At 45.6% G+C, this 17,925-nt stretch overlaps 1 protein-coding gene across 1 annotated transcript in view; it reads right to left on the bottom strand.

Annotated features, from left to right (window-relative positions):
- SPAG17 (sperm associated antigen 17) overlaps positions 1–14,553 on the bottom strand; it is a 994,731-nt gene extending 980,178 nt beyond the window's left edge. The window contains exon 1 of the mRNA XM_030205033.1: positions 14,461–14,553. Coding sequence (XP_030060893.1) covers positions 14,461–14,553 — 93 coding nt within the window. The remainder of the gene's footprint in view (positions 1–14,460) is intronic.
- Between the last annotated feature and the right edge of the window lie 3,372 nt (positions 14,554–17,925).

Raw genomic sequence — 17,925 nt, 5'->3', positions numbered from 1 at the left:
GAAAAATTACAAGAGGACCTTACAAGACTGGGAGACTAGGCGGCTAAATGGCAGATGACGTTTAACGTGAGCAAGTGCAAGGTGATGCATGTGGGAAAAAAGAACCCGAATTATAGCTACGTCATGCAAGGTTCCATGTTAGGAGTTACGGACCAAGAAAGGGATCTGGGTGTCATCGTCGATAATACACTGAAAACTTCTGCTCAGTGTGCTGCTGCGGCTAGTAGAGCGAATAGAATGTTGGGTATTATTAGGAAAGGTATGGAAAACAGATGTGAGGATGTTATAATGCCGTTGTATCGCACCTTGAGTATTGTGTTCAATTCTGGTCACCGCATCTCAAGAAAGATATAGTAGAATTGGAAAAGGTGCAGTGAAGGGCAACTAAAATGATAGCGGGGATGGGATGACTTCCCTATGAAGAAAGACTAAGGAGGCTAGTGGATTTTAATAACAAGGCTAAAGAATTTAAGAAGAGATTACGAGCGAGAGGTTACCCAAAACAGGTAGTCCAAAAAGTGTATAAGAGGGCAAAATTTAATCATTGTGATCTTCTGTTGACACCAAGAAATGTTGAGGAAGATACAGAGATGAAGACAGCGACATGTGTCTGGAGATATAATAATATGGCAATGAGCAGCAGCCATATTTAATAAGCACTGGCATATAATACAAACGTTACCTGTTTTTAAGGATGTAAGAGTACGTATGGCATACAGCAGGGGTAGAAATTTAAAAGAAATACTGGCCCCAGCTTGTTTAAGACCTCTGGATTGGCAAGAAGACAGAGAGGGAGGACACAACAAATGTGGATCGTGTCGTATGTGTGAGGTGATGATGGTGACTGCTAAGTTTAAAGATCCACAATCGGGATGAGAGTATAAGTTGAGATCGAAAACATCATGTGCCTCTACCTTTGTGGTATATTGTGTGCAATGCCCATGTAATAAACTGTATGTGGGACAAACCACGAGAAAATTGGCAATTCGCCTGGGAGAGCACAAAAGTAGCATACATATTAAGAAATTAACAGCTCCATTGGCAGCACATTGCGTGGAAAAAGGACATGTATTCAAAACATTGCGCTGTGTTGTGCTGCAGCAAGTGGAGTTTAATGTCAGAGGAGGAGACAGGAAGCTTGTACTGATCCAACAGGAACAGCGATGGATCTTTAATTTAAAAACAGTACACCCTGCGGGGTTAAACACAAGAGTAGAGTGGATCCATTTCTTTTAAATTCAAACCCGGTTTAAATTTGAACCCGGTTTGGATGACGTCAGATGCCAGTGTATTTAGACAGGAAGCAGGAAGTGAAGTTGTTTCTGGGAGAATGAACGGGTAGCAGTGAAGTGAGGGACTGTGAAGACGCTTGATATACTGATAAGCAGGAGAATAAGCTATTAATTGTGTTATTGTTTGACTTTAGAGTTGCCAGCCATAAAATTAGAATTACCACAGACCCTGAAGCAGGACAACAGAGAATTTGAGTCCGAAACCTGAGCCAGTGTCGGCAGTGGAATGAGACGGAGTGGCGACAAGAAAACACAGTGACTGATAAGATAAGTGGTGCTTTCACCTAAAGCTATCTAAAGCTATGTATAGACTGATTATTTAACCAAGAGTTTTTTGCCAATGATGACAGAGAGAACTCCTAGAAACTGTTGAGCTGTATAGCCAAAAAATTTGAAGTCTGTTGAGGCTTTTCCTCCGGTATAACACAGCTGTTACATTAAGTGCATGGTTAGGTTTTAAGAAGATAGTACTGGCAGTATCTTTATTTCATACCACAAATAGTAATAGCATCTAAGTAATTTTCAGCAAAATAAAATGGGAAAACCAATGAGATAAAAACAAACAAGATAAGCAAATGAGGGAAAATCAAAGGAGATAGGTGAATAGCTATGGAAACAACAAGACAGCTATAAGCACTGGAAAGCTAGATACAAAACACTGATAAAGAAGGCAAAAAGAGAATACGAAGAGAAACTTGCCTGGGAGGAAAAGCTCATAGTAATAACTTTTTCAGATATATCAGAAGCAGAAAGTCTGTGAGGGAATCCGTGGTACCGTTAGATCATCAAGGAGTAAAAGGGGCATTCAGGGAGGACAGGGACATAGCAGAGAGGCTGAATGAATTCTTTGCTTCGGCCTTTACTGTGAACCTGGAAGATGCACTGAGCCAAATCGACAAATTAAAGAGTAGTAAATCACCTGGACTGAATGGTATACACCCCAGGAAACTAGAACTCAAATATGAAATTGCAAATCTTATGTTTGTAACCTGTCATTAAAATCAGTTGATGTAGTATATCTAGATTTTCAGTAAGTATTTGACAAAGTCCCTTATGAGAGATACTCCTGAGAAAATTAAAAACCCAAGGGATAGGATGCAATGTTCTGTTGTGGATTAGGAACTCGTTGGCGGAAAGAAAACAGAAGGAAGGTGTGGCGAAACAGGGAATTTTCCCTGCTTGTAAATTGTATAGCTATGTCAGGAAGTATTTTTTCACGGAGAGAGTGGTGGATGCTTGGAATGCCCTCCCATGGGAGGTGGTGGAGATGAAAACGGTACTGTTCAGAAGGAATGGATCCTCAGAAGCTTAGCGGAGATTGGGTGGCAGAGCCAGTGGTGGAGGCGGGGCTGGTGGTTGGGAGGTGGGGCTAGTGCTGGGCAGACTTCTAAGGTCTGTGCCGTGAAAATGGCAGATACTAATCAAGGTCAGGTATACACAAAAAGTAGCACATATGAGTTATCTTGTTGGGCAGACTAGATGGACCGTGCAGGTCTTTCTCTGCCGTCCTAAATAAATACTACAGCCTGAATTGTTAGTGTTGTGTCGGTATTGGCAGAGAAAAAGCCCTCAGAAACCGCTGGCAAAAAGTGTCTGCGGTTTAGTGCAAGGTTATATATGATTCAATTCATAACTCATGCAGCGTTTCTATCATTGGGCAAAAAACTCTGTCACCACAGGGCTATATATTTACAAGCCTCAACTGAAATTAAGCTGACTGACAGCAATAGTTTTTAAATTATCAGGCCCTATTCATGGCCCGAAACAGACTCTTTTTGCCAGCGGTTTCTGAGGGCTTTTTCTCTGCCAATACCGACACAACACTAACAATTCAGGCTGTAGTATTTATTTAGTATTGCTTCATACGTTTTTACTACAGCACACTGCGTTTTGTTCTGGCTATTACTTTCTCTGCCGTCACCTACTATGTTACTATCGGGTTTATTTTCGAAAGTGATCGCTGGCCATCTTCCGACATAAATCGGGAGATGGCCGGTGATCTCTCAAAAGCGGTGAAATCGGTATAATCGAAAGCTGCTTTTTTGACACCATCGCTGCTTTCCCGTCGCCGAGCCGGCGAAAGTTCAAGGGGGCATGTCGGCGGCGTAGCGAAGGTGGGACATGGGCAGGCATGGGTGTGGCTACCAGATGGCTGGCTTCAGCACATAATGGAAAAATGAAAGCGGTGTTAATCAGTATTTCACCGGGTTTACTTGGTCCTTTATTTTCACGACCAAGCCTCAAAAAGGTGCCCCAACTCACCAGATGACCACCAGAGGGAATGGGGGATGACCTCCTCGTACTCCCCCAGTGGTCACCAACCCCCTCCCATACTAAAAAAATAAAAATAAAAACCTTTTTTGCCAGCCTGTTTGCCAGCCTCAAATGTCATACCAGCTCCCTGACAGCAGTATGCAGGTCCCTGGAACAGTTTTTGTTGGTTGCAGTGGACTTCAGGCAGGCGGACCCAGGCCCATCCCCCCCCTACCTGTTACACTTGTGGTGGTAAGTGTTGAGCCCTCCAAACCCTCCCAAAACCAACTCTACCCACATGTAGGTGCCCCCCTTCACCCATAAGGGCTATGGTAGTGGTGTAGAGCTGTGGGGAGTAGGTTTTGGGGGGCTCAGCACCCAAGGTAAGGGAGCTATGCACCTGGGAGGTATTTGTATATATATTTTTTTTATTTTTAGAGGTGTCCCCTAGGGTGCCCGGTTGGTGTCCTGGCATGTCAGGGGGGCCAGTGCACTACAAATGCTGGCTCCTCCCACGAGCAAATGCCTTGGATTTAGCCGGAGTTGAGATGGCTGCTATTAGTTTCCATTATCGCTGAAAAACAAAACCGGCCATCTCAAACCTGGCAAACTCTGGCATTTAGTCGGGCCAAACCGTATTATTGAAAGAAAAGATGGCTGGCCATCATTTTCGATAATACGGTTTGGCCAGCTGTTTGCGGCGCCACCAAAATAGATCGCCGGCAATCTATTTCACCGGCACCGTTCGATTATTCCCCTCTATGTTACTATGTAGCTATTTTTTATGATGTGCATTTCCCTTGTTTGGCCAGCAGATGTAGTCTGTCCTTTGTTTGTAAAGTTGTTACAGAAGTGACAGTTTCTTCTTCCCACCTAAACTGAGAAGTAATCTGCACTGCTGTTGGTCAAAAGCCCCTCAGTTTTTACGCTCTGATTGAATCTGCTGGAAATCTTTAGTCTCAGAGTGGAAGTGTAGAAGGTACAGACTTCTATACTAAGACCCTGTTCAAAGACTGTGAGGAGTTAATTTTCCTGAACTCCCCAGGTACTACTCAGGTAGTGAATAAGTGTTTAGTTAGTTTAATATTGATTCCTGTTTAATTTACCTGTTATTGTCTGCTAATTACACCCTATTCATCCATTCACTGTTCTAACTTATTATGATAATAAATCAATTCATTTATTAGCTCTGTTTGTCCTGGACTGACTAAGAATCCTGGTGATTTGTGTTTTGGGTCTGTGGGTGCTTACTAGGAACTGTGGGACCACTGGAAGTGTGGCCCCAGTGTCCTTAGAAAACTGGGGAATTAAGAAAACTGGGGAATTAAGTTGCGGATGGGAGTCTCACCCAAAGGCAAGCATAACCCAGAAGGTGGGAGGAAGAGTATGCCAGAGTGCAGCACATGCACAAGTGGTAGTGAGCCTGAGCAGTGCTGGGACAGACCCTCTAGGTGGCCACAGGGTTAGCCCCAGGTAGGTGCTAGGCATTCCGTGACAGCAGTTTTAAATTAGGGGTGGGCAATTAATGCATTAATAACACTATTAACATGTTAATATTTTAATGCAGGCTGTGCATACGCAGTCCAATTTTTTAACACCGACTCACGGCCTGATTTTTTAAAAACAGAGCTGACCTGACCCTACATGACGCACTCCCACCTCTACAGCAGGGCTACTGTTTTTCTTCTTTGGCGCTCCTTGTCTCCCCCTGCACAGCTGGGCTGTGAAGATACTTGAGCCGCGGTGGTACAAGAAGTTGAGGAAGTCTAGTGGGACTTGAAACTACGAGACTTCCCCAACTTCCTGCACCATGTGGCCCAAGTATCTGCAGTGCCTGCAAGTGTTGGAGAAAACAAGGAACGCCGAGGAAGGAGAAAAGGATCCCTGCTGTAAAAAGAAGGGAGTGGGGAGAAAGAATCTAGGGGAGAGGATGGGGAGGGAGATATGAGAGAATCTGGGGAAAGGGGCATGAGAAAAATTTGGGGAGAGGCTGAGGGGAGCATGAACGAAACTGGAGGAGAGGCTGAGAAGGAGGGCATGGATGAATATCCTGATTAAGTGTGATTAATCTCTCAATCAAAACTTTTAATCACGTTTGATCGCGATTACACAATTTTATTATTCCCCACCCCTAGTTTAAATGGACAATTCTCTCAGTGGAGGAGGGTGGAGTGTCCCAGGTATAGAACATAAAAACATAAGATGACACAAAACTATTCAAAGTTGTTAAAATGCATGCGGATTGGGAAAACTTGCAGGAAGACCTTAGGAAATTGGAAGACTGGGCATCCAAATGGCAGATGAACTGAACTGTAACTATCTTAACGACATCATCAACTCTGTTACCCCTTCCCCTTCTCTGTAATTACTCACTGATATCTCCTACTTCCATGTACTTGATTGTTTGTGCCGGATTGATGTATTTCGCAATCTAGTACAAACACTAGTATTATGCCACCTTGATTATTGCAATGGAATCTATACAGGGTGCAAAGAAATGCTTCAAAACAAATTACAAACTGCCCAGAATACAGCTGCTAGACTGATCTATGGAAAATCGAGGTTTGAAAGTTCAAGACCACTACGTGAGAACCTGCACTGGCTTCCCGTCAAAGACCGGATAACTTTTAAAGTTTGCACCCTGGTGCATAAAATCCTCTACGGTGAAGCTCCAGCTTATATGGATAACCTTATCAACTTACCACCTAGTAACTCTCACAGATCATCTCGTTCGTAAACACTCCATTACCCTAAATGTTCTGGCCTTAAGTATAAAGCCACTTACGCATCCACCTTTTCCTATGTTGGTGCTCATTTGTGGAATGGATTACCAAAATCTGTAAAAACTACTCCCGATCATCTGACCTTCAGAAAAACACTCAAGACCACCTTATTTGGAATAGCTTATGCAAAAGTCCCGCCATTGCATCCATAACTACTGAACTGTAACTATCTTAATGACATCATCAACTCTGTTACCCCTTCCCCTTCTCTGTAATTACTCACTGATCTTTCATACTTCCATGTACTTGATTGTTTGTGCCGGATTGATGTAAGCCTTTTCAGACTGATGTAAGCCACATTGGGCCTGCCTGTGGTGGGAAAATGTGGGATATAAATGCTATAAATAAATAAATAATGTGGACAACTGCAAAATTATGCACATTGGGAAGAATAATCCAAATGATAGCTATTTGATGCAGGGTTCCAGCCTAGAAGTCAGCACCCAAGAAAAAGATCTAGGTGTCATTGTGGACAATACGCTGAAATCTTCTGCCCAGCGTGTGGCGGCAGGCAAAAAAGCAAACACAATTCTAGGAACTATTAGGAAAGGGATAGAAAATAAGGCAAAGAATATTATAATTCCTCTGTACTGCTCAATGGTGTGACCACACCTTGAGTACTGAGTGCACTGTATCTTAAAAAAGATATAGCAGATTAGAAAAGATTCAAAGAAAGGCAAACGAAATGGTTAAGGGGATGGAACTCCTCTCATATGAGGAAAGACTTGTTAGAACACTTCAGTTTGGAAGAGAGACAGCTGGGGGGGGTATGATAGAGGTCTATAAAATACTGAGTGGTGTAGATTTATTACTCTTTCAAAAAGTACAAAGACTAGGGAACAGTCAAGAAAGTTACATGGTACTACTTTTAAAATGAAAAGGAGCAAAATATTTTTTACACAACGAATAGTTAAGCTCTGGAATAGAGAATGACATGATTATCATTTCCGCAAATATACTGCGGGGTAACAGCAACACTTAAAAAAAAATTACCATGGATGCAGGAACAACATTTTTTACCACCCCATGGGAATGGTAAAAAGCCTTGTTCCCATGGTAAAAAAATCTCCTCTCCTCTCCACGGGTGCTCCTCAGGATTGCAGTCACTTACACTTTCCTGAAATCAGCCAGCAGTGTAAGCGTTTCACACAGGCCAGCTCCGTGGCCTTCCTCCTGTCAAGTCCCATCCTCTCTACTGCAACTTCCTTCTTCGCATCAAACAGGAAATTGCAGTAGAGAGGGTGACAATTGGCAGGAGGAAGGCCACGGAGCCAGCCTTGGTGAATCACTGCCGGCTGGCTGCAGGAAAGCGTAAGTGACAACAGGAGGGAGGGGCGCAAGAGAAGTGCTGGCTGGAGCAGTAAAGAGGACGGCACTTGGCAGGAGAAAGGCCACTGAGCTGGCCTTGGTGAATTGCTACTGGCTGGCTACAGGAAAGCATAAGTGACACCAGGGGGGGGAAGCGCGGTGCAGGAGAAGTGCTGGCTGAAGCAGTAAAGAGGGTGGCACTTGGCAGAAGGCCATGGAGCTGGCCTTGGTGAATCGCTGCAGGCTGAAAGTGTGTGTGACACTGGGGGGCAATGGGTGTGGGGGGAACAGGAGTTGGAGCGAGAGAAAGGTGCTGGCTGAAGCAGCGTGCAGATGTCAGCTGTTGAGTTGAAAGTGAGCATAAGTGAATGAAATGCAATCTGCCAGCCAATTGGAGATTGTGCATTTCCCAATGACAACCCCCATCCTGTTGGGATCAAAAGAAACAAAAGGTGGGTGGACTGTCTGTAGAGCCTAGTCTGCTCTAAATAAAAGGCCAATGCTCGCTTGCAGTCCAAGTGTGCAGTGCACTTTCACCAGGATGGACATGAGGTTTGGGAAAGAATGTTGGAAGAATGATCGACTAGTTCCTAGTAACATAGTAAATGGCGGCAGATAAAGACCTGTACAGTCCATCCAGTCTGCCCAACAACATAAACTTAGATGGAACTCTGACACAACCTTAGGCAGGAACTTAGGGTGCATTTGGAGAACTACTCTGTTATAATGAAATTTAATGTAAGGTGGATCCGCCACTAGGGCCCGAAGCTCACTAACCCTACTAGCTGAAGTAACAGCCATGAAAAACAAGACCTTCCAGGTCAAGTACTTCAGATGACAGGAATCCAGCAGCTCAAAAGAAGCCTTCATCAGCTGGGTGAGGACAATGTTGAGGTCCCATGACACAGGTGGAAATTAGATAGGGGGCTTTGTCAAAAGCAAATCTCTCATGAAGTGAAAAACTAGAGGCTGTCCAGAGATGGGCCTACCTTCTACACGGCGACGGTAAGCACTAATCACATTAAAGTGAACCCTTACAGAGTTGGTCTTGAGACCAGACTCAGAAAGGTATAGAAGGTATTCAAGCAGGGTCTGTGTAGGGCAAAAAAGGGGATCTAGGGCATTGCCCTCACACCAGATGGCAAACCTCCTCCATTTGAAATAGCACACCTCATAGTGGAATCTTTCCTGGAAACCAGCAAGAGACACCCCCAGGAAGATGCAAGGATGCAAATTCTAAGCTCTCAACATCCAGGCTGTAAGGGTCAAAGACTGGAGGTTAGGATGTAGAAGAGATCCCTCGTTCTGAGTGATGAGGGTCAGAACAAACTCCAAGGTTCTTCGGAGGGCAACTTCAGAAGAATAGAGAACCAGATCTGCCTGGGCCAGAATGGAATGATCAGGATCAATGTTCCGTGGTCTTGCTTGAGTTTCAACAAAGTCTTTCCCACAAGACGGATGGGACGATACGCATACAGAAGACCGGTCCCCCAATGGAGGAGGAAGGCATCCAACACTAGTCTGTCGTGGGTCTGGAATCTGGAACAGAACTGAGGGACTTTGTGATTGAGTGGAAAAGAGATCCACCAAAGGGGTGCCCCACACTCGGAAGATCTTGCGGGCAATACCCATGTTGAATGACCACTCGTGTGGTTGCATGACCCTGCTCAGTCTGTTGGCCAGGCTGTTGGATATGCCCGACAGGTAAGTGTCCTTGAGAAGCATCCCATGTTGGACTGAAGATCTAATTCCTGAGCTGATCAAGCACCCTGGGTGTGAAGCCCATCCACATGAGCCCCCCCCTCCCCCTCCAAGGCGGCATGCATCCATCATCAGCACCTTCTGGGGCTGAGGAATTTGGAATGGAAGTACCGCAGTCAAATTGGACCAAACTGTCCACCAAAGTAGAGAGTAAACCAACTCTGATGTAACTCAGATGGTATCCACTAGGTTTCTCGAGGCTTGGCACAACTGGGAAGCTAAGGTCCAAAGGGCAGTTCTCATGTGAAGACATGGAGAGTGGATGCCATGTGGCCTAACAATCTCAACATCTTCTGAGCTGTGACCTGCTGACTGGCTCGCACCTAAGTGGCAAGAGTGACAAGAATTTCTGCCCTCAGCACAGAGGGAAAAGCCCGCTCCTGCTGTGTGACAAGCAGGGCTCCTATGAACTCTAATTTTTGAATGGGATGGAGACAGGAATTGGGGTAGTTTAAAATGAATTCTAGTAGCTCTAACACCTGAATAGTTCTCTGCGTGGACTCCTGAGCACCATCCCTCAACGTGCTCTTCACCAGCCAACTGTCCAGATGGGGGAATCACATGGATTCCCAGTCTGCTTAGCAATGCTGCGACTACTGCAAGACATTTGGTGAAACTCTGGGGGCTGATGTGAGGCCAAAAGGTAACATGTGGTACTGGAAGTGATGTGTCCCCAGCCGAAATTGAAGATACTTCCTGGGACCTGGAAGTATCGGGATGTGAGTGTAAGCATCCTTTAAGTCCAGAGAGCATAGCCAATTGTTTTCCTGAATCATGGGGAGAAGGGTGCCCAGGGAAAGTATCCTGAACTTTTCTTTGACCAGGAATTTGTTCAGGGCGCTTAAGTCTAGGATGGGATGCATCCCCCCACCCCTGTTTTTTCAGCACAAGGAAGAACCTGGAATAGAATTCCTTCCCCTCCTCCTCTTGTAGAACGGGTTCAATCACATGGGCCTTTAGAAGAGCAGAGAGTTTATTTGCAAGTGCCTGCTTGTGCTGAGAGCTCAAGTGAGATGCTTTCGGTGGTCAATTTGGTATTCTTTGACGCCAATGCAGGACATAACCAAGATGAAGTATTTGAAGGTTACAAGGCACCACCTTTCTTGGAAAAAATTCTGCCTCCCCCAACTGGTAGGTTGACAGGGACAGTCACTTTTACTGTGGCTATGCTCTGCTGGAGCCAGTCAAAAACTCATCCCTGGCTTTGACAGGGGAGTTGGCTGGGCCTTGGGCACAAGCTGTTGACGAGAATGAGTGCACTGGGGAGAGCCTTCTGTGGCTGGCAAGAAGAAGGAGCATACCTACGTCTGAGAGTAGTAGGAACCCCTCTTCGACTTGCTGAAAAACCTCCTGGATGAGAAGGAAGGTGCAGATGTCCAGCGAGAGAATCAATAGTTTCTTGATGAAATCAGAGACCTCCTCCACGTTATCTCCAAAAATTTTATGTCCCCGGCACGTGGCATCTGCCAACCTCTACTGGACCACAGGGTCCAAGTCAGAGACACGGAGCTATGAGAGTCTGTGCATCGCTATACTCTAGGTAGAGATCCTGGACTCCACATCAAAAGTGGCATAGGCGCCCCTGGCCAAGACCATTCTACACGCTTTCTGCTGCTTGACCAACTGGCAAAAAGATTTGGCCTGCTCCAGTGGGACAGAATTCACAAAATCAGACATATTGCACACCAAGTTCTGCAAGTATATGCTTTTGTACTGCTGGTAAAATTGAATAGGGGAGATGAACATAGAGGCCTGATACATCTTCCACCCAAAAGAATTCAGGGTTCTAGTTTCTCTGTTCGGGAGCGCCAAAGCATAGTCTCTAGAACTCCAGGTTCTCTTGAGCACGGTTTCTACCACCAGGGAATGAAGAAGCAACTGAGGCTTGTAAAACCCTGGGGAACTCTATATCCGATACATGGTGTCTGTCTTCTTGGCAGGACAGGGACTGTCAGAAGGGACTCCCAGTTCTTCGTCTGGATATCTTTCAGGATCTGGTGAAGGGGGACCATCACAGCCTCTCTAAGAGGAAATTCATAGTCCAGGACCTCGAACATCTCAGCCCTGGGCTCGTCCTCCATCTCCAAACGAATGGGAATAGCAGCTAACATTTCCCTGACAAAACCGGGGAAGGAAAGGCACTCAGGTGGAGACTTCCTCCTTTCCTCAGGAGGGGAGGGGTCAGATGGGATAACATAGGACACCTCCTCCAAGAAGTACCATCGAACCTCATCAGACTCCCATGAGCGCTCCTCATCGATGTCGGCAAAAAACTCCTCATGGGAGGGCTGAGATTGAGCCTGCCTCAATACAGAGGAACCATGTCCTCGAGAGGAGCATCGAGGTGTCGGCTCCACCCTTGACTCTGACAAAGATTCCTCAACCGACATCGAGGGGGTGCCAGCACGGGCGACTGTCAACACTGGTGCTACATGCAACACCACAGGCTGAGGGCCCTGTGAGGCAGCAGCAAGAGGCATGGCTGGTGCAAGCACCCCAGATGCCAATGCACACTGTTGAAAAATCGTCACCAAGTGCTCATGGAGCATGACCCGGATGCGTTCGACAGCGGCCATCAGGAAAGGCTGGGATGTCGATTCAGAGACAGACTGCTGAACTGCAGGGGTTGAGATGGGTAACTGGCCCTGGCTGCATGGAGACCCGTGCAACGGCACCTCTTGTATGGAGAGGCAGAAGTCCTTCCGGTGCCGACGCTTCTCGGGGACGAATCCCTCGGTGCCCTGGAGCTCCTGGCACCGTGCATCAAGGGGGATCAATGTCGAAAGGTATTAATCCGCAAACGAACCTTTTCCGGAGATGGGAAGATGGTAGAACGAGAGGACATGAAATGAGATTGAAGGGGGGCAGACTCAAGAAAAATGTCAGGAAGTATTTTTTCACGGAGTAGTGGATGCTTGGAATGCCCTCCCGTGGGAGGTGGTGGAAATGAAAACGGTAACGGAATTCAAACATGCGTGGGATAAGCATAAAGGAATCCTGTGCCGAAGGAATGGATCCTCAGGAGCTTAGTCAAGATCGGGAGGCAGGGCTGGTGGTAGGGAGGCGGGGATAGTGCTGGGAAGACTTATACGGTCTGTGCCAGAGCCGGTGGTGGGAAGCGGGACTGGTGGTTGGGAGGCGGGGATAGTGCTGGGCAGACTTGTACGGTCTGTGCCAGAGCCGGTGGTTGGGAGGCGGGGCTGGTGGTTGGGAGGTGAGGATAGAGCTGGGCAGACTTATACGGTCTGTGCCAGAGCCAGTGGTTAGGAGGCGGGGCTGGTGGTTTGGAGGCGGGGATAGTGCTGGGCAGACTTATACGGTCTGTGCCCTGAAGAGCACAGGTACAAATCAAAGTAGGGTATACACAAAAAGTAGCACATATGAGTTATCTTGTTGGGCAGACTGGATGGACCGTGCAGGTCTTTTTCTGCCGTCATCTACTATGTTACTATGTATCTGATGCCAAGGTTTCAGATCGGGCTTCAAAAATGTTTTTTCTTTGAGCCTCTCTGGCCATCTGGATTCTTTGCTTTATATGAAGGTAAAGAACACAGCTAGAAGGGGTATGTTCAGGCCTCAAACACTGAAGACACCAAGAATGAGTGTCTTTGCCAGAGATAGTCCTATTGCACAGCTACAGCGCATAAAGACACTGGGAACCTTCGATGACATGTGGAAGGGAAAACAGTTATAGCCAAATCAAACAGTTCGATAGTGAATGAAAAAAGGGGCAAGCACCAGAAAAACAGAGCCCGACCAGAGCTCAGGCCTAAGAGGGCATACAGAGCACAGTAAAAATAAAAGAAAACTTAAAAGTGGAGAAAACCAAACTAAGATTATATAGGAAGGGAGAGGAACATTTTCTGAAGAAAATAAAACAAAATCAGGGGAGGAAAACCCTGAAGGGAAGACACAAGAAAGCTAAAAAAACAAACTCAAGTATCAGACGTGGGGCAGTGCATTCTCTCCTCATGGTGGATGAAGAGAGACTGCTGGTCCCGCTCTCTCGGAGCAGGCAGGAAGGCATTCGCACATGTGCGGTGGGGACACTGTGCATGCTCTTAAAGCTGTATTAGCTCTATTTAAGCTACGCACCGGGTGAAATGGATCACGTCACCCACATGTGAGAATATGGCTTGTTTGCCTTTGGAGAACACAGAATTAGAGTGTGCTAAGTGTGAAGTCATGTGCTAATAGTGCACAATAATTTCTCCATCAACTGTTTAATGCAGTTTAGCAGAAGGGACCCTTTGCATCCATATACAAATTTAAGGGCAGCGCAGAGAGATTTGGATTGAAGATGTCATTATTTTCCTTTCCAAGCCATTTAAGGTACTAAGGAGCTGTAATACAAATTAGTAAATAGGCCCTATCAAGCGCCTGCAAATAGGTGGGGAAATGTGGGGTACAAATAAATAAATGAGCAAATAAATAAAATGAGACTTAGGTCACCTTAATAAATGAGTTGCTAAGGTTCTACCTAAGTGAATGTAGGATAAAGTAAGTTCACCATGCTCACAAGTTACTGTCCCTGGAGGAAGCAGAATTTGAACTCTGGATTTCCTCATTCTTAATCCACTTCTGTAGCTACTATACTGACCTTTATTCCACACACCACGGACTCCAGGAGGTTCCTCTTAGCACATCACACTGGATTATCACTGAATTACTGGCAAGTTGGCAACCAGGTGAGAACGCTTTAGGATAGTGGTACCTTGTGTAGGTAATGGAGAAAGGATCCCCTTTACCAATTCGGAGTGAAGGGTGGAATCAAGGCATACACTTCTTTGGGCACTTTTAAACAATGATGCCCCCATGACAGCTCCCATCAGCACATCACTTTATTATGGACACTTCCCATCCTCTGTTACCTCCAGAGTATCACTGATACCCAGAGCGCTGCTCCTTTCCGTAAGTGAGTAACCGCAGCTAATCACTTATCCCGAAAGAGTCCCCTACACAGTACATCACTATATCTGGGGAGGATTCCCCTCCAGCATATTACCGGTCCCTGTAAGAGCCCTCTCCAGCACATCAGTTACCCTCTGGTTCGTGACCCTTACCTCGTCCAGAGGAGCAGCAATAAGCCCTTGTTCCCAGCTTTTCAAGGTGGTATTGACAAGGGAAACAGAACTTTTCACTCTCTTGGGTGACATGGCTCAACAGGACCACTTACGGAGAAGAGGGATGGGGAGCGACGGGAGCTCGCAATGTGGGACCCGTGCCTGGCTCCAAAAGCACTCCCTTTCGATTCTGGCTAGGGACAAGATGCCGCGCCACCGGTGAATAACTCGTTACGCTCGACTCTGATATCGACGGGTAGGGAAGCTAGGCGCCACGGAGACTCTGGGTTAGGCCTCGTCGAAACAGACGCTGCTCGGTTGCCCGGGTAACGCTGGCGACGCGGCTGGAGATCACACGTGACCCAAAGGGGCGACTGATGCGCAGTGCTCTGGCTCATGCTTGTCTTTCGAGCCTCTGTGCTTTTTTTATTATTATTTTCCACCCTTTACTTTTATTTCATCTTTTTTTTCTGATACGTTTATATCTTTTCTTCTCTGATTTTCCTTAAGATCTGGAAAATTTTGTTGCCTTCATTTTTGTAATTTCCACGTTCGGCACCTAACCTTTTACCTCTACTCAGGAAATCTAGACTACCCAGCTTGACATTTCGTCCTTTAGATTGTAAACTCCTTTGAGCAGGGACTGTCCTTCTTTGTTAAACTGTACAGCGCTGCCTAACCCTAGTAGCGCTTTAGAAATGTTAAGTAGTAGTAGTAGTTTAATCATGTAAAGGTAATGGTTCCAAGCAGGGAACGAGGATGGAGATTTGTGGTACCTTGATCCAGGATATTTAAGGGGAATTCCGGTGAAGCCAGTCCATAGGTGACTTTAATGTTTGGGGATGCTAAGGTGGGGTGGGACTGGGGCCGGGGTTGGGATATGGCACGACAAATTTACATCTTTGGGGTCACATCACTTGTACCAGTGGGGGCATATTTGGACATAGCAGAGAAGGGCCCCTTCACTGTATTGCTCTGGTACAGATGCAGCTGCCTCCCACTACTCCCCCAGCATCTCTACTCTATTACCGATGGTAATATGGACACTGAACACACTCCAGTGAATTATGTGCCACAAAGGTCTAGTAGCGCTATAGAAATGTTTAATAGTAGTAGTAGTAGTAAAAGTCAAAATAAAGCAGCAAAATAGAACACTTTAAACAGAATAATATTTGCAGCATTCAGGAAATATATGCCAGTACTTTAACAGTCCCAGTCAGCTCTAGCTTCCCAATCCAGCATCTTTCTTAACAATGATGTTCAATGATTACTGGCATTGATAAAATCATTTACCCATCAATATCTTAGCAGGTTGCCAAAGGGCCACCAGGGTTCAGATCTGTTGCCCTTTATTGTTGAGTTACCAAACATGTTTGGCTTATGTATAATCAGTATTAGCTTCACCTTAGGGTTAGAGCAGCAGGCTGAGAACCAGGGTTCAAATCCAACTGCCGCTCCTTGAGATCTTAGAAAAGTCACTTATGTAAGCCACATTGAGCCTGCCATAAGTGGGAAAGCGCGGGGTACAAATGTAACCAAAAAAAAAAAACCTCCATTGCCTCATGTACAAACTTTGACTGTAAGCCTTCCAAGAACAGGAAAGTACTTATTGTACCTGAATGTAACTCACCTTGAACTAGGGTTACCATATTTTGTCCTCTGAAAAAGAGGACACATGTCATGCCCCCTGCCCCGCCCCTGTCCACCCACACCACAACCCCCCGCCCCGCCCACACCACGTCCCTTTCGGATCCTCATCCCGCCCCCTATCATATATTCCCCTCCCCTCCCCTTACTTACTATCTACTGCCCTGGTGATCTAGTGACCCCTTTGGGGCAGGAAAGAGCCCCCTCTTTCCTGCCCAGAGCGCTGCCTGCCCTTGCCCTGCATCCTTCTCGGTCTCAGCTGGGGATTCAAAATGGCCACCGAGAGTTGAAGCGGCCTCGCGAGACTTCAACTCTCGGCAGCCATTTTGAATCCCCAGCCGAGACCGAGAAAGATGAAGGGCAAGGCAGTGCTCCGGGCATGAAAGAGGGGGCTCTTTCCTGCCCCGAAGAGGTCACTAGACCACCAGGGAAGATAGTAAATAAGGGAAAGGGAGGGGAGACCCACGGCGCCGCTCACTCGCTGGCTCGCCCGCCCGTTTGTCCAGAAATCCAGACAAACATGCGGGCGGGCAAAACCCGCCGGACGCCCTGGACATGCCCTCAAAAAGAGGACATTTCCAGGAAAAAAACAGACAAATGGTAACCCTACCTTGAACTACTACTGAGAATGCTATGAGCTAAATCAAGTCCAAATTCTAATGTTAGGCATATTGAAAAGTAAAAAAAAAAACCTTTAAAAAGTCACTCAGGACCTATAAAGTAAATTAACTGTACCATAAGAACATAAGAATAGCCATACTGAGTCAGACCAATGGTCCATCTAGCCCAGTATTCTGTTCCAATAGTGGCCAATCCAAGTCACAAATACCTGGCAGAAACCCAAATAGCAGCAGCATTCCATGCTATCAATCCCAGGGCAAGCAGTGACTTCCCCATGTCTATCCCAATAGCAGACTATGAACTTTTCCTCCAGGAACTTGTTCATAATCACGCTAACTTCCAGGATTACACAACAAGGACTTACCTATTAAAAGGCAGCACCATACACATTGCAATAGAACTTCAATATACCTATTGGGAAAACAACAAGCGAAATTAGTAAGAATCAATCATTCAGACATTCAGTGCTAACACTATACCTGTTTTTTTTCCACATACAAACACAGACAGGCCCTCACCAAGTAAAGAATAAATAACCCCAAATTAAAATAGAAATATATAGACAAAACTTTAACTGAAATTAATACATATTTGAAACAAAAATGTATAATAAAATGATACCTTTTTATTGAACTAATTTAATACATTTTTGACTAACTTTTTGTAGTTTACTGACCTGAGGAAGGAGGTTTAGACCTTTGGAAGCAATTCAAAACATGTATTTAGTCCAATAAAGAGTTGTCGTTTTATTTTACATTTTTTGTTTTATTTTTATTTATTAACCTTTAAAGTGGACTAGAATGGTTACCACATGGCTATCTCATTCTGCATTAAAAATAATTTTATCTTTGCTATCTGGCATGTAATTTTTCTAATTGTGCAGGTCGCAGTCTCTGGTTAGTGCCTTTCTGTCTTCTTTTAACTCTTTCCATATCTCCTGTCCATTTATCATTTTTCTCTCTTCGTGTGTCTTCTTCACATCTTCAACACTGATATTTTCTTTTCTGCTTTTTTTCCACTTTTCTGCCTCTCTGACCACTCACTTATCCATGCTTCATTTCCACGCTTTCCATCTTTTTCCCTCACCTCACCTCATCCATATCGAATCTGTCTGTCTGTCTGTCTGTCTCTCTCTCTCTCTCCTCACCCCTAAAATCTACAATCTCCTCTTTCTCTCTCTCCCACCCCACCATCCAA

Source organism: Microcaecilia unicolor, chromosome 5 (assembly GCF_901765095.1).
Source record: "Microcaecilia unicolor chromosome 5, aMicUni1.1, whole genome shotgun sequence".
Taxonomy (NCBI): Eukaryota; Metazoa; Chordata; class Amphibia; order Gymnophiona; family Siphonopidae; genus Microcaecilia; species Microcaecilia unicolor.
Note: the sequence above shows the minus strand (reverse complement) of the source record. Positions and strands in the feature narration are given on the sequence as shown.